General features: G+C 41.3%; 1 protein-coding gene across 2 annotated transcripts in view; it reads left to right on the forward strand.

Moving 5' to 3' along the window:
• Nucleotides 1-23,361, forward strand: part of megf6b (multiple EGF-like-domains 6b) — a 53,609-nt gene that overhangs the window by 17,393 nt on the left and 12,855 nt on the right. Inside the window, exons 5-12 of one of the 2 annotated variants that reach the window (XM_068314431.1) lie at nucleotides 11,712-11,834; nucleotides 17,617-17,739; nucleotides 19,950-20,075; nucleotides 20,761-20,883; nucleotides 21,417-21,539; nucleotides 21,636-21,773; nucleotides 22,681-22,803; nucleotides 22,967-23,089. In XM_068314431.1, coding sequence (XP_068170532.1) covers nucleotides 11,712-11,834; nucleotides 17,617-17,739; nucleotides 19,950-20,075; nucleotides 20,761-20,883; nucleotides 21,417-21,539; nucleotides 21,636-21,773; nucleotides 22,681-22,803; nucleotides 22,967-23,089 — 1,002 coding nt within the window. Of the gene's footprint in view, nucleotides 1-11,711; nucleotides 11,835-14,158; nucleotides 14,327-17,616; nucleotides 17,740-19,949; nucleotides 20,076-20,760; nucleotides 20,884-21,416; nucleotides 21,540-21,635; nucleotides 21,774-22,680; nucleotides 22,804-22,966; nucleotides 23,090-23,361 lie in introns of those variants that run through there. The other variant, XM_068314432.1, reaches the window with a different exon arrangement.

A 23,361-nucleotide genomic window follows, 5' to 3' on the forward strand; every position in this document is an offset into this window, starting at 1 on the left:
GAGAGGGTTTGACTGATTGACTAGTGGATGTTTAATTATTCTTTTGATAGGTTCATAGTATATCTTCATGACATCTGAGAGGTGCTTTCAGTGTGTTGACCCTGGGACATTAGCCATTGTAAAATACATTATTGAACTGTCACTGACGAAGTTCTACTAAGGATTGGGAAAAACACAACACAAACCTCTATGATGATCTAAATCACACTAGAATCCTGATGGCTATATGAACGAAAATTTTCTAATCCCAGATAGAATTAATTTAGAGGCTTCCCTTGAGGCCCCTTTATGTTCCTCCTCTGTGTTAAAGATGCAGATTCATACAGAAACATATAATGTAACATTAATTATGGAATGAAAGACACTAAGGGTCCTTCATTCTGTAATTAAATGGACATTTTTTTTTATATGATATGGTTGATAACAGGGCGGCACGGTGGCGCAGTGGGTAGCGCTGTCGCTGCACAACAAGGGTTCGAGTTCCGCTTTTTGGAGTTTGCATCTTCTCCTTATGTCTGCGTGGGTTCTCCGGCTTCCTCCCACCTCCAAAAACATGTGCTTCAGGTTAATTGGCTGTTCCAAATTGCCCGTAGTGTGTGAGTGTGAGCGTGGGTGGTTATCTGTCTTTACGTAGGTCCACGGTGCACTGGCGTCCAGAGTTTGCTCTGCCTCATGCCCTATGACAAATTGGGATAGGCTCCAGCTTCCCATGGCCCACTACGTACAGCGAATAAAGCGGTTCAGAAGATGAATGAATGAATGAATGGTTGATAACAGATTCTATGGAGAAGCATCGCTATAAAACTCTGATGGCAATGTATCTCCAGTTTAAGCAAATATGTTTCCCATTCAAAAAGGGATGTAACAGATTTCTTCTTTCACATTTGTAAAGATAGAAAACCTTGGACCTTCACTATGAAGCTTCAGGTACCTCCTGAAGCCTCGATGCAAACATCTCACCTCAAAGTTTTCTTGAGTACAGCTCTACGAAGACAGTCTGACAGACTAGATTATTTAAAATTTTAACTTGTACCTTGATCCATCCATTATAATCTGTTATTCTCCATCATTTCTTATCTTCCTTTCTGTTTTTTTTTTCTCCATTGTTTGGCTTCATGCTGGATCCCTCGTTCTGTTCAAGACTGAGATGTATTTTAATTGACCCTTTTAGTTCCAGTCACTGGAAGTCACCTTTGTGTTCACAGCAATTATCTTATTTATTTTTTTAATGTGAATGTTATTTTGTATTAAGACTGGAAATCAGTTGTTTTTTTTATAATTTCCTAAGCCATGCAGGAAGTTCGTTCCAGGAACTGATCTCCAAAGCCAGCAAAGAAAACCTGAATGTGTTTTAAAAAGATGTTTCTTCACATGATGTTACATTAAGTTCCTGCAGATTCATAATCCAGGAAATGGATTATGAATGTACTACTGATCGACTGCTGTAGCACCAAAAACCTTTGTACACTCCAGTAACACATTTGGATTCTAAGTTGTTGTGACTGTTTCTGATTGACCTTTGGCAGCTTCATCATAGAGACGATTCCAGCAACATCAGTCCTTTAATTTTAATTTTTTTTTGTTGGCTGTTGAAAAATGTTCACACCCCATAATTCACGTGACTATGTTTTATTTTGGTTAGCTACCCATCGCTAAATCTGAGCATGAAAGACAGTAAGGACCTGAGATTGTAAAGCTGTGTGACGCCCAGCTGCAGCCGTTAGTCACTCATGACTGGTGTGTTCACCCTCCGCTGGGAGGTTAAAGGTAATGGACATCAGGGCAGCAGGTTAAACAACTGCAAAAGTTTGCCATGTTTATTTCCTCTCATCAATGCTTAGCTAGGATGCACTCACTGCTTTAACGTTTTGAACGGGAGAGAAATGTTGTAAATGTCAAATGGGATGATAATGGGATGGTAAATGCTCAGAAAGATCACAAGTGATCTAAATCATTGTCAGGGTTTCCCTTTTCCACTGCGATGGATTTAACAGGCTCCAGCTGAACTGTCTGTGAACGGATTCAAGTCTGCTATTTTACTTACAGAGAATGATATCTTAAGTCCAAACCATAAAAACACAAGAGAAGAGTGAAGAATTTTAAACCAAGAGCTGTTTTAACAGCAAACAAAGTCAAACGGTGATGTAATCTTTCTATTTATAACCGTTTTTGGAGCGATTTAATCTCTCCCATCAGCCTCAAATTGGAATCTAAATGGAGCATTCACAGAGCCACTGATGTGCTTCCTACTTTTTTGTCATTTCAAAGTTTAATCCGATCTTTGACTATTGTTAGAAGCCAGCATAGCGTGACGTCCAGCACAGCTGAACTGAAGGAGGCCGTGAGAGATGTAAGCGTTGGCTGGAGAACCAGAATGTTGTAGCAAATGTTTTCTCACGCATTCCTCACCTGTTTGTCCTGAACTGATTCCGATTCTTTGTTTTACTACCTCCTTGGTTTGGGACAATGAGAAGGGAAAAGAATAAGGAACAGTCATCAATTCACAAACTGTATTGTTTTCACCTAACGGTGCCAAAAAAGCTCTATGTTCAGTTTTTATAAAGTAGAGCGAAGGAGTGACTTCTCTGATGTCAGAACCTGGTGAGACATGTCTACCTTACTTTGACTTTGCTCTTTACAAAGCGTTTTGTGTGGGTGGACACAAAATGCGATACGGAATTCTGTCACCAGAATTCATTTAGTCATCTCACTGAAAATCATCTCGCCTGCAGTCGCTTTATTTGAAATATGGGTTATGGGTTAAGCCTATACCAATTGGTAACGGCTGAGAGGTGGGGTACACCCTGGATGGGTCACCAGCTCATCACAGGGCCACAGTAGACTAACAAACTTTCACGCTGATGTTCACATCTGCAGACAGTTTAGCATGTCCAATTCAGGTAAGATGCATGTTTTTAGAGGTGGGAGGAAGCTGCCTCTCAACCGCAGCCAGCTGGGATTGGCTCCAGCGTAACATGTGACCTGGATTTTCGATAAACAGTTGAAAACACGAGGATTGTAATCCTCTTATCTTTGGGAAGATGACTGAATATGTTCTGTATTTTTGCAACCTTATCAAAATAGATCCATTATATCTATATCTGAGTATATCTCAGGTGTACTCAGTGCATCTGTTGAAGAGTATAAACTATTTGTTCTGTCAAAACTCTGATCCTGGAAAAACAAAGAAAGGAATTGACCCCTATGTTCTGCTACTCTTTTCATGGTTGTTGTATCTAAATGCTCAGATATTCCTGTTAAACTCTGGCAAACTGAGTTGCCTTGTTCCTCTGAGGTAAAGACAGGGATCTCTAATGAGAGGGAGGCCGTTACAGTCAGGGTGGGGTACATCCCTGTCCGGCTACCTACCATTGCATCCTGTGCAGCACCCTAATCTCCCATAATTGCACTGCTTCTGGCCTCCCTCCCTGTCTCATTAGGCTCTTTACTGCATTCTTGATGAAAGGTTGCTACTAGTCATGCACACAGGGGCATCAAGCCTGGTCAACTGGCAGTGACAAGAGTTTGCACTGATGACAAGAGTGTGACAAGAGTGTGGACTGATCCCTTTATGTGTCAGTGGTGCCCAGATTCTTCCTCCTTTTTACTTTGCTGTCCAAATCTTCCATTTTTCTTCCTTATCAGCTCCTTTTGGACTCTACTTGACCCTAAATCTTTGTTTCCCTCTGCCAACAGAATTTGTTTCCTCTGTTGCATATGATCTCCATTTGGAAGCCACTTCACTTAGAACACTTTACACAAAGTACTCACTGCATTTTACTGATGTTTTGTGATGTGAAGCATCACACCTTTGCCTGAAGAATTATGGAAACACTACAAGCCTGATGTTCATGAAATTTGGGGAGAGGAGGAGGCAAAGGCCAAGAGAGAACTGATCAAATTTTGAAGTGGGTGTGTCTCATAGGTCAGATGAATTTTATCTTTAGTAAATGGGTAGGACTCGATTACACGTGATCAATCCTCCCTTATACCGATGGTTCAGCTACGCACAATCATATTCTCACACAATTGTTACATCCCGCTTCAAATCTGTGATGTAATTATCAGTGTCTGTCCGCCCGTCCGTCCGTTCGTTAGTTAGTCCACCAAATATGTTCGCAACCATTGCAGATAGAAAGATAACACAAAAAACACATTACTCGGGCGGCAAAGGGGATGGCATTGAGATGATGACCTTGACCTTGACAAAAGTAGGTCAAATTTCAACTTTTGTACACTCCGGAACCAGATAGGATAGAGAAAAGGGAGAGGCCAGTGTAAGACCCTAGGTCAAAGCTAGTGCTTTGATCTATCTATGCACTAGCTTTGATCTATGGTCTTACTCACACGGGCCTTCTCCATATGCAATAGTCTATGCACAAGTCAGGTACTACTTTCAAGGTACCCTGGCCCGAAGTAGGTCAGGGTAAGTCACGAGATGTTGTAGTCTCTGACTGCCTTGGTTCTAGTTACTTTTAGAAATATCCTTGTAAAACATACCTGGAACACCAATCATAAAGCTACATTCTTCATTCATATTTGCATGCACACAAATATGAATGAGGAATATGTAATACGGATAGCAAGGATGGCCCTTGTATTTTGGGAATATGCCCATATCCTCCATATAAAATGTGACCTGTGTATGAATAACTAACAAAATGTGTGACACTACACTAAAGATTATATATTTATAATGTTATGACTGTTGTGTGACTCCTGAAACTGACATAAAGAAGATGTGTCGCTCTATTGGAATTAGAGAAACACAAATGACTCAGTTCCTTAGAAACGATTATCTGTTGATGAATCAGCACCGAGCCCAGAGTCAACCTTTATCAAGTTAGTCGTAGAGCCTCTGGTGTTAATATGTCTTTGGCTGCAGTTCATTTGCACCATTAAAAATGATTTCATAGTTAGATTCTATGTTTAATTCTGAAACCATAGGAAGACATAAACGTCTCTGTCAGTCGGAAAAACTCCACCAGGTGATGGTGGACCCCACTGCCTCTGGATCCCATGATGAACGGACCTTCTGTTCTGGGCTGCTGTTGCCTTTGACTTTGAACAACTGTAAAACCATGTGGTGCCACACTTGAGCATGTAAAGCAATAATCCATAATCAGTGCCCCCCCCCCCAAACACACACACACACACACACACACACACACACACACACACACACACACACACACACACACACACACACACACACACACACACACACACACACACACACACACACACACACACACACACACACACACACCATGGCATGACAGTCTGTCATTTGTCTGCTGCCTTTTGTCCTGTAGGCAAATGTCTCAGAGCAACTTTCCCCTCTGCTCCGGCGCTGTACATACCACAGCAGCGTTTCTCACGCACGCGACAGAGAAGAGGCAGGCTGGAAACCACAGCAAGAAATTTTTGGATTTATGCTGGTCTCCGTGTTTTGTCTCTGGCACTCAAACCTTCTTGGTCATAGCTGGAGAGGACAGGTCCTTACAGGTAGAGCATGGATGGAGCACACGCATAGGGTCAAAGGGTAATCCCCGCAGGACCACCACTGGTATTTTTTTTCCTCCTGTCCGTTTGTGTAGATCATTAAATGTAATTTTAGAGACATGCATAGATTCATGGCGGTGGCCTACTTTCTGTGTTACCGTCTGTAACTTTTACCGACTGTAAAGGGTGAGCGTCAAGTGAAAAACCTTTGACCATTCACAGGCTTTTAAAGGGACATTCTTCATAAGACTTAGTGCTGGTTGAGGCGCTTTCATCTAATGACTGCAACCAGCAGAGACATGAAAGTAAACCGAGTTTTTCTTTTCTCATCTTACAACTCTCAGGTTTCCAGTTTAAGGTACCGCTTATGCCAAATGCTCTGTGTCTCTGCAGTCGTTTGTCGTGATGAAGACAAAAAAAAATATCGACGCTTGCATGAATGAGAAGCAGCTGGATCCTCAGAATTCGGCATCCCGACTTGCATTTCAGTCCCTGCCATCGTTTGTACCCACAGGAAACACACTTAATTAGAGCAGGGATTAAATGGGTTTGGGACTCAGTATAACAAAATATTCACAAAAACAAACTTAAACTTCAGTGTCTTGATATCGTGTAACATTCCGTTGATGTCAAACACAAATAATGAAATATACGGCTCAGTGGCGGCTAATAAGCTTCACATAGACCACACAATGACGGATATTTTGATGGATATTTCTACCCAGGAGTCTGACATCTTCTCTGAGGACAACATTCTGCTGCTTGTCTGCACTTTCTTGTCAACACATGCCTGAGAAGAAGTTCTGAATAAAAACAAAACACAACTGTGAAAATAGGAAGATAACCAGGGAATTTAAGTTCTGGCTATCTACATTTTCACATGAGAAACTTCAATGAGGCTTCAACACCTGGGGATTTAAGATATGCTGTAGTTTTGATGTTTTTTTTCCAGAATCTGCACAAGACTATTTCTAATTCTTTATATTATACTGCAGTTTCATTTTATCAATGAACTCATTGATCTGTAAAACAACAGAAAATGGTTAAAAATGCCCGATAGAAACGCGGAGCTCATCGTTCCATCACCACATGTCATCATGAATTTAGATTGTTTTTATTTACGGAGTACAGTTTGGGCACATTCATCCTCATTAGTGGTGCAGCGGTTTACAATGCTCATGCTTTGGCTCCACCACTGAGACGTGTGGTTGCCTTTAGGTTGTTTGTAAGAAAATATTTAGGAAAGAAAATAAAGTGCCTGTGAATGCGGTGACCTGCTGTGATGCCCCGTCCTCCGCGGTTCGGCTATCAACTCCAACCTTAAGAGATCATTAATGACTTCATGGAAACATTAGAGGTTTACAAAAGAGGATATAGCATCTTAAACACATCACGTTTATATGTGCGGTCGGTCCTTTGTCATTAACAGTGTTTTAACTCTTAGTTTCAGAACAGCCACACTGCGTCTGAAGGACAGCTCCACTTCACAGCTCAGTCGGCCACAATTACAGGGACCACAGGAAGAAAGTTGTGCCCAAAGCTGGCATTGAGAATGAATCATACAGGATTAGGGGTTACAGTGTGGAAGTGAGACGCGTAATTCAGCATCCATAGTTTAGTGGGACAATCAGCGGGGTAAATCAGAGCAAGATGCACACAGTTAAATGAGGCCTTCTTTGATTTCTTAATAGAATATTTTGAAAGTAGGTTTAGGAATGAATAACAGCTGAACGTTATCAGTAGTTTTATCCTGTTGACCTGGGTTATGATTGATGTAACAAAAGATTAACAGCAGGGGGCATTGTTGAACCGATACCTCGCATAGGAGAAGTACATTCCGTGCCCTAAATGTCTTACAAAGCATTTAATGCTTCCTGTGAACTTTGTTTTACACCTGATTTTGCTGTGTCAATCTGACCAGCTGCTTCCATCGCTCTAAGTAACATCACCTCTTAAAGATTGTACACAAATGAATCCTAGACGGTTGGTGCTGTCATAGTTTCTATATTTTATTTGCTTCTAATTCATGTGGATCTAAATCATTAGCCTAATATTTAAAATTTTGTTTTTCTGATTAATTTCACATAGAGCACAGAAATACATTGCATGGAAGTGAGTTCTCATACAATATAGACCCAATGAACTAAACTGCAGAAGGAATGGTTGGATGAATGATTTAAAGGCATCTTTTTGGTTCACATGATATCTGATTCCTGAATAAAATCCATATGAAGTTCATGTGCAGTTAAGCGTCTATAAAATCACTTCTATAATAACTCCTGTGAGTTTAAGTGAGCATATCGCAGCAGTTCATCGGTTCATCTGCCAGCTGGACAGGTTAAAGAAAGTAGTTTGTGTAGGTTTTTTTCTTAACTTTTGTCATTTAATGGGATGATAATTCAACCATGCACATCAGACATAAAATGACTTCGGTAAAAACAACGCTTGTAGCACAATTCCAAAGTAGCAATGAAACAAACGGACATAAACAGACTCAAAAACAGAAGTTAAAGACTCAAGGTAGAAAAAGAAGAACTTAAACCTGTAGAATAAATACAGCACAGTGAAATCCAAGATGTGGTTAACTTGTTCCAAATAGAACATATTTGCTAAAATTATAGCTTTCTATCACAACACATGGCCTACATAAAACTCTTCAAGGGTCAACTGCATTGGAAAGCAAAGATAAGGATGGGTTTCCTTTGAAAGACTGGAGTAAATTGTCAGTTCTAGGTGATAGGCAGTCGGTGCGTTTGTCAGACAAGATGCTGTCACAATCAGAGAGAGAAATCCATCCCTAAATGAAACATCTGACTCAAATATTTCTGAGAGCGTCTAGCCAGTCGCTGTCTTCATAGCACCTGGTAAATGAAAGCAGCTGTGAGAACGGCAGGGAATCTAACTAGGAATGAACACTAGAAAAGCACATTATTACACCAAGCTTTTACACCAGGGCCCTAAAAGGAAACAGATCGGGCTGTCAGCGACATCTACCCTCCAGATTCTGGAACGCTGCTGCAATTTTCCAGTCCATGACCCCCGGTGATAATATCAGAGGTCTGGTTGGTCTTGTCGGCCCCCTCGTGGGCTACCAAGACTTTAGCACAGTCCCGTCCTTATCACAGGAAGTCACACAACACAGGAATGCAAAGCCAGAGGTTTGCTGCAGTGAACCCGTCAAGAGCAAAATGTTTTTTTAAATTCCTTACTTAAATGCTTTGGGACAGAGAATCTGCTACAGGGAAACATCTTTACTGATTCTACAGATGCATCTTTATAGAATTCATTAAGGAAGACATAATAATAACACTGAGGATTGTGACAAACGTGAATCGCGCCATTGAACTACGTAGAGAATCGTTCCCTCCACACAGACACACACATGATGTGTGTCTGATATATCATCAGATCACACACACTCAATGCTCACACATGCCAGTCTAAACAATTTTCAGCTCCAGTAAACGTATGGGATTTGAATGTTCTGCTCATTGCCTGAAATGTAATGTTTCATTAAGTGTTTTTGGTGCTAAATGATGTGAGCCGCCTCTAAACCTGCTCTCAGATCAAGTCTCCTTTCACTGGGTTTGACAAATACTGTCAGAATCTCTCAATTACATGAATTAGAAGGTTTATTTTTGAAGGCTATTTCTGTTACTTTTTTTTTTCTTCTGGTTTTGTTTTACTGATGCGGCCTGCATAAAGATGATTATTTAATATGCAGCTTTTTGTGTATTTTTCTGCCGACTGAGATGTCTCTCATTCAAACTGAAGACTGTATTTTTACGCACAGACCAAAGACTCTGTTTTTTAGGTCTCTCCAGGAAGGAATTTCCAGTCCTTCCATCCAGTAACTCTTTCCATGGATGTGTGCGCGTGCCAGAACGCTTTGATTGAAACAATTCAAGGAAACGCATCCTTTTATTTGATTGCGTGATCACAGAGTTGAAAGTAGTTCATAAAAACAGTTGTGATTGTGATGAACATCCACCACACTGTGAAAAGGTCCTGTGCGGATCTCCCTACATGTGCTTGACCCTGATCTTTGGACTTTGACCCTGACTTGGGGCATAAATTCAGACATTCTGGGTCAGGCATCTGATCTCATTTTGGAAACTATGCCCTCCCCAGAGGCTCCAGTCAGGGAGGAGAAACCCGGTGAGCTGACGTCCACCAGGAGGAGTTGGTAGTTAAACACGATTCTGTTTTCGTAACTCTCTCTCTTTATGTGTGTGATCACTCTGCTGGAGGCTCAGCTTGGTGACAGATTGACGGATGGGTGAGGATGACGTAAAATGACATTCTTGAAGGAATGAAATTAAGGTGCATCCTTTGCTTCACCCCCCCCCCCCCCCAACTTGCTTAAGTCCTCAGAGGTCAATGAGTTTAATGTTCAGAGAAAATACTTTAGATAATGGGAATGTCTCTGTTTTGAATTTATCATATTTTATCATAAAAAACTGGTGTACCCCAAGATACCAAGGTATTTCATCATTTCAAACGTGAAACCGGTTTTGGAGTTTCTTCTAACGTTTCATTAGCCCGTTTAATATCTGTTTTATCAAAAATAAGGAGTTCTTGGCCCTTGTGACAAAAATAATCTATTGTATTAACCCCTTCTCTTCCTGACTTGAACATTTCAGCATTCCTGCTTGCCTATTGGGCAGGCAGACTGAGAGAATGATGAGCGTGACACTGACCCGGGTCCAGACCCCTGCTAAAGCTGCCACACAGGTGTGTGGCCTCAGGGGGATGATGGGGGGGAGACAGGCGTCCTCTCACGCAACTAACACGAGACCAACACGGTCACACGGCAGATCTCACCCCTGGACCCCTCAGGGTCTCTAATCCCGCCCTTGATTTCAGGTCGCATCCTGATCAGTCAGCTGCTCTGTTTTTCTTTGGTCGTTTCTGCTGAATTCCCTTCAAACCTGCAAACATGACAGTGAAGCCGGACTTTGGTCTCTTTCTTTAGCTTTAGTTTAGATGAATACAGAACGAGTGGATTAATACAGTGACTGGACTTGTGTTTCAATGATGACTTAAAATTGTTGTTGATATTTTGTGTGATGCATTGTGGGTTTTATGACACTTTTAAATACTTGGCAGTAGAAATAGTTGGTGGTGTAACCTTTTCCAGATGTTTTGAACTTGTTTAATTGGCTGGTTAACTGCTGGCGTCTCCTTGTGCAGATATGTGCTTGAGGGGAGCCGTGGGGTGTGTGTGTGTGTGTGTGTGTGTGTGTGGGGGGGGGGTCTTTGCACTTGTACTCTTCGGTACAGTAACTCTCGTTTTTTTTGTGCATTTAAAGGAGGTTTACTAACTGTTTAGGGCCAAGAGGATTCGTCTGCCTTCATGTCTCCACGGCTTTCAGTTTTTATTCTAAGATTCCTTCTGCTGGCAGGACGTAGAATGAGCTCAGTGTCATCAGAAACACGGCTACTGTGTGAACTGAGAAACTGCAGTGTCCTGAAACAAGTTTTAAATCTGAACTACCCATAACACCCCAGTGCTTTCCTTATAAATATTAAAGTCTCATCATGCAGAGGCTCTGCAGCAGAGATTTGGGAGATCTGACCCCAGTATGTCTGGTTTGGAAACTGGAGGGATTTTTTTTTTTTTAACCTGGTTTAGTTGTTGACAGCTTTGCCAAGATATTTTGCTGTTGGAAATGAAATGAGGAAAAAAAAAACCCCTGATGTGATGTGTGTTTTGGAGGTTCTGCTTCATGTCGGAGTAATTTTACTGGTTTGATGTGATTTGGACAACGTGCCACTGCTGCATGCTTCCTTTTCTTCCACTCAAAGTATTATTTATATATTTTCATCCTATTTTGGATGTATTAGTGCTATGATTTTTTTCCCCATTTTCCCTCAAGTTGCTAACCAGCAGGAGAGTTTTAAGATGGAAATATCAGCAAAACTTCCTGCAGTAATTGTCATAAATTTCCAGCCACTTGCTCGTTTTCCACATTTTGGAATAGCTGCATCCAAATTTATCCACAGAAAACATCAGAAACTTAATCAGACATGAACAGGAAAACTTCATTTTCCCCATTTTCCATGCTCTTTGCTCCTGCTCCTTTTTCAAAGCTTAAGTTTTACAGTTTTTCCACAACAATCTTTGACTTTCTTATAGCTTCTGTTTTTAATTTCTTTATTTATTATTTTGTAGGATTAACTTTGACCTTTTTTGTCCTCATTAGACGTGAATGAATGTGAGGAGACGAACGGAGGTTGTGAGGCTCTCTGCTGTAACACCATTGGGAGTTTCTACTGCAGATGTCCTCCTGGGCAGAAACTGAATGAAGATGGCAAAACCTGTCAAGGTGAGTGCTCCATGTTGTTTGATATGTGTGGTGAGAAGACAATATTGGTAATATGAGACAATCATATACTCAATTATATACACCTTTGATCAAATTTTACATCTCCATCTTGCACCATTATTTAAAATGAATTGTGTGACCAAACACCTGACATGGTACTGATGAGCCTCACTTTTTATTAGCTTGTGCTTAAACATCCTAGCTGCTACAATGCAGGTGTGCTACTGGATAGCCAGAGACCACATACCCGTCCCTCAGCAAGACGACTGGGCAGTTTAAAGTCCAATACTTCAGGTGCACCTGGCTCTGAAAGTGAACAGGAGATGACACTGATTAGTGTAATTCATGTTACGCCTCAAATACTGCAGCTGATGATGGGAAAATCCAAAATTGATCCAGCATTGTTTATGCCAATAAACGTTTGTACTCTGTATTCTGAACATTTTTATTTTGCATGTGCTGGTTTTAATTGGATATTTTGTGTGTATTTTTTGTTGTTGTTTGTAGATTCTGCAGCCAGTTCAACATGAAACAATTGAACAGTTCTTTTGTAAATATGATCGAAGGATTTTCTTGAGTCTGATGATTGATCATTATGAAGAATTAGCTGCTTCCTAAAATTTTTCAGATTGCGTTTCATGTTGCTCCATCATAGTTTGATACCTGCGATTAGAAAACGTGGACCAGTGGTGGTTTAATTAGAGTAATGATTCATCTATACAGCTGCCAAGCCTAGAGAGGAGACACTGGACGTCTCTGCTGGAGTTACCAGAGATCTGATCCAGGTCATGGTTAACAAGGGAGTTGATGGGAATGTTGTCACAGCTGGCTCTCATAGATCTCTGCCCTCCTCCGATGATGTAGCGATCTGCAGCACTAATGTTGTTGTGTAGAACTGGGGGTAAAAAGAAGCAGGATTAATTTTGTGGATGTTAAATTCAGTGCTTCGTGTGTGATGTTGTGACATCTCTCCTTGTGGCTGATGGCTTGTAGGTAGGATGCTCTGGAGTCAAAGCGTCATGAGTCTACATGACAGACAAGATCATTCATTGGCTGTTCAGAATAAACGGTTGCGGGAGTTGGACCATACCCAGCCACACTCATTTGGGAATCCTGTTCTTGGCAACACGGTATAATTTTTTTAATGAAAGACATCTGCTGTGGGATTTTCATAAAGTACTGCTGGCGTGGACTAGAAACAGACAAATACATCTTTTGTTAGGTGAAAAAAACCCAAAACTCCACAACACAAAAAAAAACCTAATCCTATATACAACTTCATCCCTTGTGGAGCGTTCCCCAGATTTCAGCTCCTGGTCAAATTCCATTTTATTCATACTTTTATACAAAATGGCACTTACCCAACAGTAACTGCTGTCAAGCTGAGTGCAGCACAGCAGTGTCAACATTTTAGCCATCATGGCAAATGGACTTTACAACTCAAAGCATTGTAAGCATGAAGTTTGGATTAATAGTCTGCAGTGCTTGGCGCCTGCCTTAAAACTGAACTACAGGGTTGTGCTTGTGTGTTCAGGCACTGTCTTCCAAAACCGACAGGTTTGCATACTCGGGACACTTCCTGTGAAGATTAAATCACCTTTTTGTTCCCTGGTTGTCTTCAGGGGTTTTCTGGTATCACATGTGCTGACCTATTACTCTTTTAATGGTTATTGTTTCAGATGCTCGCAGCCTTTTGTAATATCTGTACAGACACACGTCACAGAAGCCTACAGGTTTTATGGGTCTAAGATGTGAAGCTCTGAAATGTGCAGAGGTCCCTAAGGTTCCCTTTTGTTCAAATCAGAGTAGTGACATCAACTGTGAACATGCTTCACATCTTATACAGTCTATAAATTGCAGTCATGGTTCTGCTGCTGTTTGTATGTATGTGTGCTGGCAGGAGATGAGAACATTCACAGTGTTTTTCAGCTGAAAAGATTAATTTATTTTTCATTCTTCCTTATTTTGTAGCACCTGAGTGACAGTAAACTGCAGTAGTCTGGTATTACAGCGTTGTTGACGGAGCAGCATCAGTCTCCGTGGAAAGAACAGAATTGTCTATTCAGTGTTGGATCAGGGTTTGATGTGAGAGATTTTGGGCTTCTCCCTCCCATCGTACAGTAGATGGGAGGGAGAAAGAGAAATGGAGATGGAGGAAGAGAGAAAAACATCAGGAGGCAGACAGAAGAAGTAGTTACCGCATTACATCAGACCGGGCTTCAGCACCTGGAGAGCTGCTCATGTTCAATTCAATTTTTCACAGCTAATTCACCTCAAAACATTTTTTTGAGAGTGTTTCATTTTTTATTTTTTTTTATTTTTGGCCATGGCGTTGTCCTTAGAGCGATGGATTATCTTTTTCATATTAATTGAGGTATTGGCATTTCTGACATCTGCTGCAAACTATCCATACAGTTACTACAGAAGAATTTGCTATAGGCCACACTGTTACCATGGATACTACGGCCACAGATTTGTCTACCTGCCAGCAGGTAAGTAATCAATGTAAAGGAAAGACGCGTTTGGGTGCGTACTCAAGAGGAATAAAACATAATATTCAGCTGTTAAATGTTGGAGTAATGATGGTATTTTATTTACAATAAAGTTAATTCACAATATCAAAAAAATGTTTACTTCTTGTTTTGTTTTTAGAACATAAATTAACTCTACTAAGGATTGTAAAATTATTTTTAGTGAAGCTTATACTTTAATAAGTTTTATCATATTATTACTGTAATTGGGATACAAGTCAGGTGATGTCTACTCCGGTCTGACTGCTTGTGTCTGTCCTCTGCCAGACTGGCTAATCAGGCCCACTGATAACTGTGTCTGCTGCTTGATGTCCCCCCCACCCCCACCCCACTCCCGAACCCCCCCACCCCCCACCTACGATAACTCTCTGATCACAGTGGAAGATGACGGCTTTTCTCAACAAAAATGAGACCACATGAGACATGAGCTGTGAATCATGGGAGGTGATTGGTAGTGTTAACCCAAACAGGGCTGGAGACCAGAGACCCTCTCTACAGATTAAGTCAATATTATTTCATGTTTGGCAGGAATGCTGCGCTTTGGGATAAATGCATGAGATGAAACATGTTTTGCATTTACGATTACTTCAATGCTGTTAATCCCGCTAATCTACAGGGTTACGCTTAGATGTCGGCGTTGGAGATAAATCAAGAGTTTTCTTCTTTTTTTGTCATCTTTCCACAATAAACAAGTCACTTTTTTGGAAACACTCCATAACAGTTCTCCGTGAAGAGAACTGCATGCTGAAGGTGGCTGTGAAGAGAGAATTAATGTGCCATCTCTATAAGCCAATGACTGCTGAGGCTTGGCTCGGAGCTCACTGGGTATCATGTTTTGGAGGTTGGAAGGGATGCATCAACTCCACGCTGCAGTGGAGAGAGTAAAAACCAACCCAAAGGTGGCAGGAAGCATGGACGGAAAAAAGAAAGGACAGCTCCTGCCAGCTGTCCTGGATAAAGTCGAGCTGGAGTTTGGCAGCAGAGCCACGAAGAAGAGGAAAGTTTAAAAGCTCCTTTCTGCTCCAAACACCGTATTTGAAGATGTGGTATGTTACTGGGAGAAGATGAGTTCAGCCACAGGATAGTTTTGTAATCGAGCCATGAAGGGCTGGTTTTACTGGAACCATTAAAGAAGAATTTATTTCCTTAATGCTGATCCATTGCAATGCTAATACAATCCTATCATGTACTAGTCAGAGTTTCTTGTATCATATTAACAACTAAAGGATCAAAAGCATTGTTCTACTTTCATGGTAATCTGCTGCATCCGGGTCCTGTAAAGACGTGACTTCTGGTTGTGAAGCAGGATTTACTGTGAACCACGTGTTTAAACTGTGGGAACGTTGGGACAATGATGACTTTGTGTGAAACATTCAGAATGAGGATCAGGTGGGGACCGTCCAACGCTTTGCTGCCTTAATGCTTGCTCGGGGGGGTAGAGTAGATCATACAATAATCGAAAGGCTGCCTGTTTGAATCCCTCCTCATCCCAGTCATTCTCGTGTGTTTGGTGGTGGTCAGAGAGCCTGTTGGTGAGTCTGTCTCAGGGCAGCAGTGATCACAGATAATTGTTATCATTATTATTATTAAATAATTAATTGATTTTCATCCGCTGTGGCGTGGAGCTGGAGCCTGTTCGGGTTGACTGAGGGCGTGAGGTGGGGGAAACTCCAGGCGCGACGCCAGTGCGCCGCGGATTATTATTATTATTATTATTATTATTATTATTATTATTATTATTATTATTATTATCATCATCATCATCATCATCATCATCATCATCATTATTATTATTATTATTATTATTATTAATAATAATAATAATAATAATAATAATAATAATAATAATAATACATAGCCCACTGTCTATTATTATTACACAGTGGGCTATGAGGATCATAGACACCAAATATCTTCTACTGTTACAGACAAAATCAGGTAAAGGCACAACTGGCGGTAAAATTATAATTATATTAATAATAAAAATTCTGGTATTATAGGGCTTCTCACAGAAACAAAAGCAAGAAATAATTTAAATATAAATTAATTTAACCATGAATTAAATCTTTGATAAATATTGTAATGGAAATCTGTCTCAATATCTCAGTATCCACAAGTCTGCCATTAAGTTTAGAATATAAACTTCAATAAAATGCAAAAGTCTTTCCTTCATTTGTCTGGCCCTGTAAATGTAGTGGTATCATTAATTTATGTATTCACCAGTCACCATTCCACTGGACTGAGGCAGGAGCCCTCATTGAGGACATTAAGTTTGTCAGTAAGAGTCAGTGTCACAAATGTTTAGAAATCATGTATGAGGTTTATTTACACTAATGGTATTATTTCATTTTTTCGATGTAGTGTGCAAAGACCAAATATGTCGTGCTTGGTGGGAAGGTTTGTAAAAAAAAAAAAAAAAAAAAAAAACGTAAGAAAAAGGGAAATTCTCATCATAAAATAAAACCCACATAAAAAAAGAATCTCTTTTTTGCAGGAATTTATGTCGTACTTTCTCGCTGCAGGTAGCTGCCTGCTACGGACAAATGTTTGCTTTGGCGCTGACTTTTAATCCTTTATGATATGCAGACTTAGTTATTTCCTTTTATTTGGTAACGTGTCACTACTTGTCATGTCCTATTTTTCCTGATGTTGATAGCAGCAGACAGGCTGTTAGCAGACGTCCAGCGTATCCAGGCTTCATAAATCAGCTCAAATCTTGTAAGGCTAATTTGTCTCTGACCCCTGAATTAATAGAAGATTTTGAACATTTTCAAATCTGTTCACAGGGTGAGGCCAGCTTGTGTTGCTCTCCACCACTTTCTCAGACAGAGAAGCCCATTCTTCTGTTTGTTTGTAATCTCAACGCTTAGCTGAGAGGATTGTTTACATTATGCATCCTCTGATTTAAGTTTCCATATTCTTGCTGCAACCAAGGGATGCCAAAAAGAAGCAGAGGAATTTAAATTTGGTTTTAAACATTCAGTAGTTGTTACCACATGGAGGATTTACTTGAGCTTCCATGTACTTGTGGAATACTTTCCCTCTCATCCATCATGTCCTTTTTTCTTGAGTACATCTTAATCTTAAAACCTGCATTAGACTCCGCTCTCTGCTTGGCAACTCGTTCAAGCTTTATTTTTGTGACCAACTTTTTTTTTTTCCCTAATGAGAGGATTTAGTGAAATTGCACTCATTTCTCTTCTGTCTGACTCCTGCCTGTGTCTCTCTGTCTTCTCGCTCCATCGCTGCAGATATTGATGAGTGCCAGGTGCATAATGGAGGCTGTCAGCACAGATGTGTGAACACCAGGGGGTCCTACTACTGTGAATGCCATCCAGGCTCTCGCTTACATGTGGATGGACGCACCTGTCTCGGTAAGAGAAGGAAAACATTCCATAAAGTCATTTATCTGCATTTTGAATTAATAAGCACATAAAGAAGTAAAATAAAACCATGAATCCATGTCTCATTCTTCTTTTAATTCAACTATATACATACTATACTATAAATGTATACAACTATATACATTTAAAACTCAGATGTTTTGGAGAACATTTATACTGAGGCTGCAGCTAAATTGTTCCAACCATCCATAAATCTACCGATTCCTCCATTGAGTGTTTGTTGCGGGGTGGAATGTTGGGATGGTGAAAAATGACACAATCACAATTTCCTGTAATTAAATCAGTGTTTTGTTTTACTGATAACCCATGACCAAAATAAATTTAGATAATGGGCACTAATGTATGAAAATCAATGTGAACACTCATCTGGGATCAATTTATAATTTTCTTTATAAATTGATTATTAGATTTGGTGATCAGATTTCCCCAGACTCTGTTCCTGCCCTGTCTTCACAGAAATGCCCCTCAGAGGATTCCTCCAGTAAATATTGAAGTGAATGCATTACCTTCACAGCCAATTGCATTATTCTAGTATGGAAGGTGTACTAACATCACATTGATATGAAGTGCTTATGAATTAAAAAACATGACTTGACACATCATGATATTCCAAAAGTCAGTTTTGCTGTTAACTTGTTCTGTTAACGCTTTATCTGCCAGCTAAAGCTTAAAGTTTATTCCATTCAGCAGAAGCCACTTAGTGTCACCCAGCAGTCTAGAGGAACGTTGTGTTTTCCCATCAAAAGTTCCACATAATCCACCAAAAGTCCCTCTGGTAACAGAATGAAGGATGAATCTGTTACTGTTTTATTTATGACACAGATTAAAGTAGGACAATAATCATTAGCACCTCTACAGTATACCTGAGATGAGCAGATAGTGAAATAAAAGTTATATCTTGCTGTGAGAAAATGTGAAAAACTGTGTTTTATTCATCATTTTGATGACAGTAGTTTTTAAAGCTCATTTTTAGCCTTAAAAACTACCTTTCGCCCCATAAATGTCCTCTTGTATTCTCTTCATTGCTTCTTGTGTTAAACTCGTCGTTGCTTGTGGCCTCTGTAGTGCTTAGGTGGTCCAGTGCTCATGTTTTTCTGGTTGCAGCAGATAAATTAGATTCGGGTGATTCAGAAATAGCCGACGGAGTATAAACCTGGCACCATCTTCTGCCATCAGGAATGTACACACACTCAGAGAGGAAATCATTGTGTGTTTCTTGGCGTGGTGAGGTGTGTGTTGTTTCTTTGTCCCATAGAGCAGACACCATAGATGGGACCCAACTGTCCCTGAGGCTCTTGTGTGTGATAGCACGGAGAAATGACCGATCCCTCCAATCATAACAGAGAACATCTGGACCGACTCCCAGGTGAAGCTTGTCTGTGAGACTTCTCACCCGTTTGCTGACATTGGTATTCAGATTGAGCTCATGCCAGACCCAAACTGATTATGCAGTGAAATCAATGTTGTTTTCTATATTATGGATGAATACTGGTTTTCTCAGGCATACTGGATGAGCGACAGCAGACATACCAGATTCAATCTTGGCTCTTCTGGTCTGATCCAGCTCTTGATCTGCCACCAGAGGTCAGCTGTTAGCCCACACACTGAGCACGTGGCTGAATAATATTTGAGCTGGAAAGCTCTCGATGGTTTGACACTTACCGTGATGGATAAATCGTGACTTGAGCCTTTAAATACAAAAGACACAGTCTATGAGAACGGCAGGATGTTCAGCCTCTACCTGTTGTTTTGTCTGTTGGGACCGAGTCCAGGCCGTCGGCTGGGGTTTAATCTGTTGCTATGAAGAAGAGAAACAGACGAGGGAAGATGATTGAACTGACTACCCTTGATCTCATCAGTGAACCGGCGTTGGCCCCGCTGCTCGAGTCTCTGTGATTTTTGGTCTGTTTGTGGTGATCATCTCTTGTGGCTCAGAGGATAATAATTCTCTGAGGAATTCTCTGGGCTGCTTTTGGGAATGCCTGCAAGGTGAACACAACCTCTCAGAAACACTCCTGTAGATCGAATCAGAAATCAGACAGACCAGCAATAAAAGCTTCAGAGTTTCAACGAAGAAGCCTGATTGTCCCTGATATCCTCACCTCCTCCTTTTCCCTTTACGTCTCTCCAGCCTCTTTGTCTCTGTCACATCAGTTCTCTTTATTTCCCTGTTTTTTTAGCTGTGCGTTCGTGCGCCATCAGCAATGGAGGATGTGAACACTACTGCGTTCAACAGTCCGCTGCTTACTTCCGCTGTCGTTGCAAACCGCACTACATACTGGAGGAGGACGGCAAGCACTGCAGATGTGAGTTCCAAATTCAAACACGTCAATTCACAGGACAGAAAGGAGGTTTATCAATGGATGTGTGTGTGTGGACACGGACGGAGCCAGTAGAGAGATTATGACTGTGTTGATCATAACATTGAAAGCAGATTGTCTGCATCAGCTGCCAGTTGTGATTTTCTGGGAGGACGTCTGCTGGATCAGGTTCAACTGTCACTCATGGAGTGAGATATTAAATCGGAGTGAAACAAAGCCATTCGTTCAAAGTTTTCTTTTTCAAATTAGTATTAATTAGCATTTTGATGGTCTCGCTCTCCAAGCTCTGAGGCTGAGCCTCTGAGTACGGCTCTCTGGGGTGGAAAATTATACATCTATGTATTTTAAAGCGCTTTCTTTCAGATGCTCTGTAATTGCTGGCTGTGAACCACTTCCTCTCATTTTTGCTGCACTCACGGTTCTCATCCCAGATGCAGGACAGGCTAGAACCAGTCAAAAACAGACGCAACTATGCACAGAGAATAACGAGATGATGTGAAGGTGGAGGGTGACGATGTGGATTTAAAGCTTTCCACATGCTCTGCATTAAGATGCCAGCTTTTTTTTTTTAGTTTTTAGTTTTTAGTTTTTCCCACTAATATGCCAGAAGTGCTCCCGGATTGACTGACACCTGTGAAATGATGTGTAAGTGTGTTCTTTTGTGGTACAGTGCAGGATCCCTGTGCACATCAGAACGGAGGCTGCACGCACACGTGTCGTGTTGATGGTGGCAGAGCTCACTGCGACTGTAAAGTTGGTTACGTCCTGTTAGAAGATGACAAAACCTGTGAAGGTAAACGCACCACTAATCACGTTTATTCAGCATAGCTCACCAGTGTTGGGTGGAAATCAATCATAACGTTTATTATTCATATTTAATAGCTGTTCTGGAGCTTTTCTTCATGTCATATGGTCGCCGTCAGCAGATGAAGTTCACCCAGCTGTCATGTTTCACATCTGTCTGAACACTGAACAGATTTCCTGCCCAAATTGGCTAAAAAAAAAAAATCAACTTTGAAAATTGGAAAGGAATGGAAATTTAACTGAGCACAATTTATTCACTGCAATGGAAAAGCATCTGAACAGCTACTAAATGATCCCTGTTGTGATTAAAATAAGTCTAGGCCTGTGGTTAAATAAACACGGAAAGAATCAAACAAACAGTCTGCAGAAAGGTCGTGGTTCTGTTGTGACCAACGACGTTCACAGTGTGTGACAGGCGTTCAGCTGCAGACGTGATCTTACTTTACATCTGTGACACTGGTGGAGGGAACAATGTGGATTTCTTCATTCATTCTGTGTTTTGTTCACTTATTTCTGTCCCAGATATCGATGAGTGTCAGACAGTCGAGGCCAACTGCGCTCATGGCTGCCACAACACGCCGGGCTCGTACGCCTGTGTGTGTGACTCCGCCTACGAGCTGGGCTCAGATGGAAAGCAGTGTTACAGTCAGTTTCACGTCTCACACCTGTTATAATATTCATAGACAACTAACTTCATGGCATTCGTTGAACACACACTTTTCACCTGTGAACCTCTCCCAGAGATTGAGATGGAGATTGTGAACAGCTGTGAGAACAACAACGGCGGCTGTTCGCACCACTGCCAGCATTCCACCAGCGGACCTGTTTGCTCCTGTAACCAAGGCTACAGACTGGACGATGACCTGAAAACCTGTGTTGGTGAGAGACAGTGATGCACTTGCGCTGACTTACAAATGGCCATCTCAATTTGATGGAAACAGGATAAGCAGTGCATTCCAGGTGTCCCTATTCCCAGCAGCAGCCTCTGGGTAGTTGTGAGGGAACCTGAGGTTTCCAAGCCAAATGACATACAGTAAATAATCCCTCCAGAAAGACCTTGGTCTCTCTCTGAGCTTAGTCCCAGTTGGAAATGGTGAGAAATCCTCCAAAGGGAGTCACCCTGGACATATCCTAATCGGATTCCCGAACTACCTCAGATGTCTCCTTCTGACTTAAAAGGAGCAGTGGCTATGAGCTCATTTAAATGTCTGAGCTCCTCACCCTGTCTGTAAGGCTCAACATCTTATGTCCTGGTCTTTAACCACAAGTATCTGCCTGAATGACCTTCTTGGAGCAGCGTCCTGTAGATCCTACTATCTTTAGGGATTGGCGTTGAGATCGAGTGTAATGCTTCCCAGCTGGCAGGAGATGGAAGGACTCTGGCCTTCCATCAGGTGGCAACACAGACCACGTTTGGAATTGTAGAATTACATCACCTGTGATGGAGATTTTACATTTCTTAACAACTCCAAAAGACATTTTCAGGATCTGTGGGACTCTAATCTATATCTTAACACACTCTGACAGCTTTCTCTAGAGGGTTTGGCTGTAGAAAATAGAGGTGAACATTTTACTGATATGAGCCGACATTCAAAAGGAAACTTTTCAACTGAGTGATATTAATGGATTTAAATGTTTCCTTCTCAAACTACTTGTAACTTTGCCCTTAAACGGCCGTAAAACCTTTACGACTTACATTATCTCATAAAACATTTATGTGTCAGTGGGCAGGGCAGCTATGTACCGCACTTCATAAAGTTTGTCTGCTGCGTGTTGTGTTTGGCAGACGTGGATGAGTGTGGAGAGCAGAGCTCCTGCTGCGAACAGGACTGCACCAACTACCCCGGAGGATATGAATGCTACTGCTCGGCTGGATACAGGCTCAACTCAGACGGTTGTAGCTGTGATGGTACGTCCAAGGCGCTCACACTCTGATGAGACTCATCAGTGAGATCGCACGGCTCCACGTTGACTCTGTACACAACAACACAAACAGCAAGTACCGCCAAAGATGACTGGCTGTTCTAAACCCGTCTTCTTGATGTCATCCTGCTTGAATCTGTGTTGCTTAGATGTGGATGAGTGTCTGGCAGCTAATGGGGAGTGTGATCACACCTGTCAGAACAGCGCCGGGTCCTTTCAGTGTTTCTGTCGCCGGGGATTCCGTTTGGACGAGGACCGACAATCCTGCATCCGTGAGTATTATCAGTCAAGTGAAAGGGAGCAGGCACGAAGGATCCACACCGCTGTCCTTCAGAGAGGTGATCAGACTGTAGATGTGCAAAACCAGGTTAATGGAACATTGGTGTTACAGTCTGAGATAGTGTAGTAGCGCTCAGATATAGAAGTTTAGTGTTATAATAATACAGTAAGATCAACATATGAAAAGCACATGTTAATACTAACATTACGTATGGATATAAAGCAGGACAGTGTGACAGTGAGCAAGTAGGAACAGTTATAATAA

The sequence above is a fragment of the Antennarius striatus genome, chromosome 5 (genome assembly GCF_040054535.1).
Source record: "Antennarius striatus isolate MH-2024 chromosome 5, ASM4005453v1, whole genome shotgun sequence".
In the NCBI taxonomy this organism is placed as follows: domain Eukaryota; kingdom Metazoa; phylum Chordata; class Actinopteri; order Lophiiformes; family Antennariidae; genus Antennarius; species Antennarius striatus.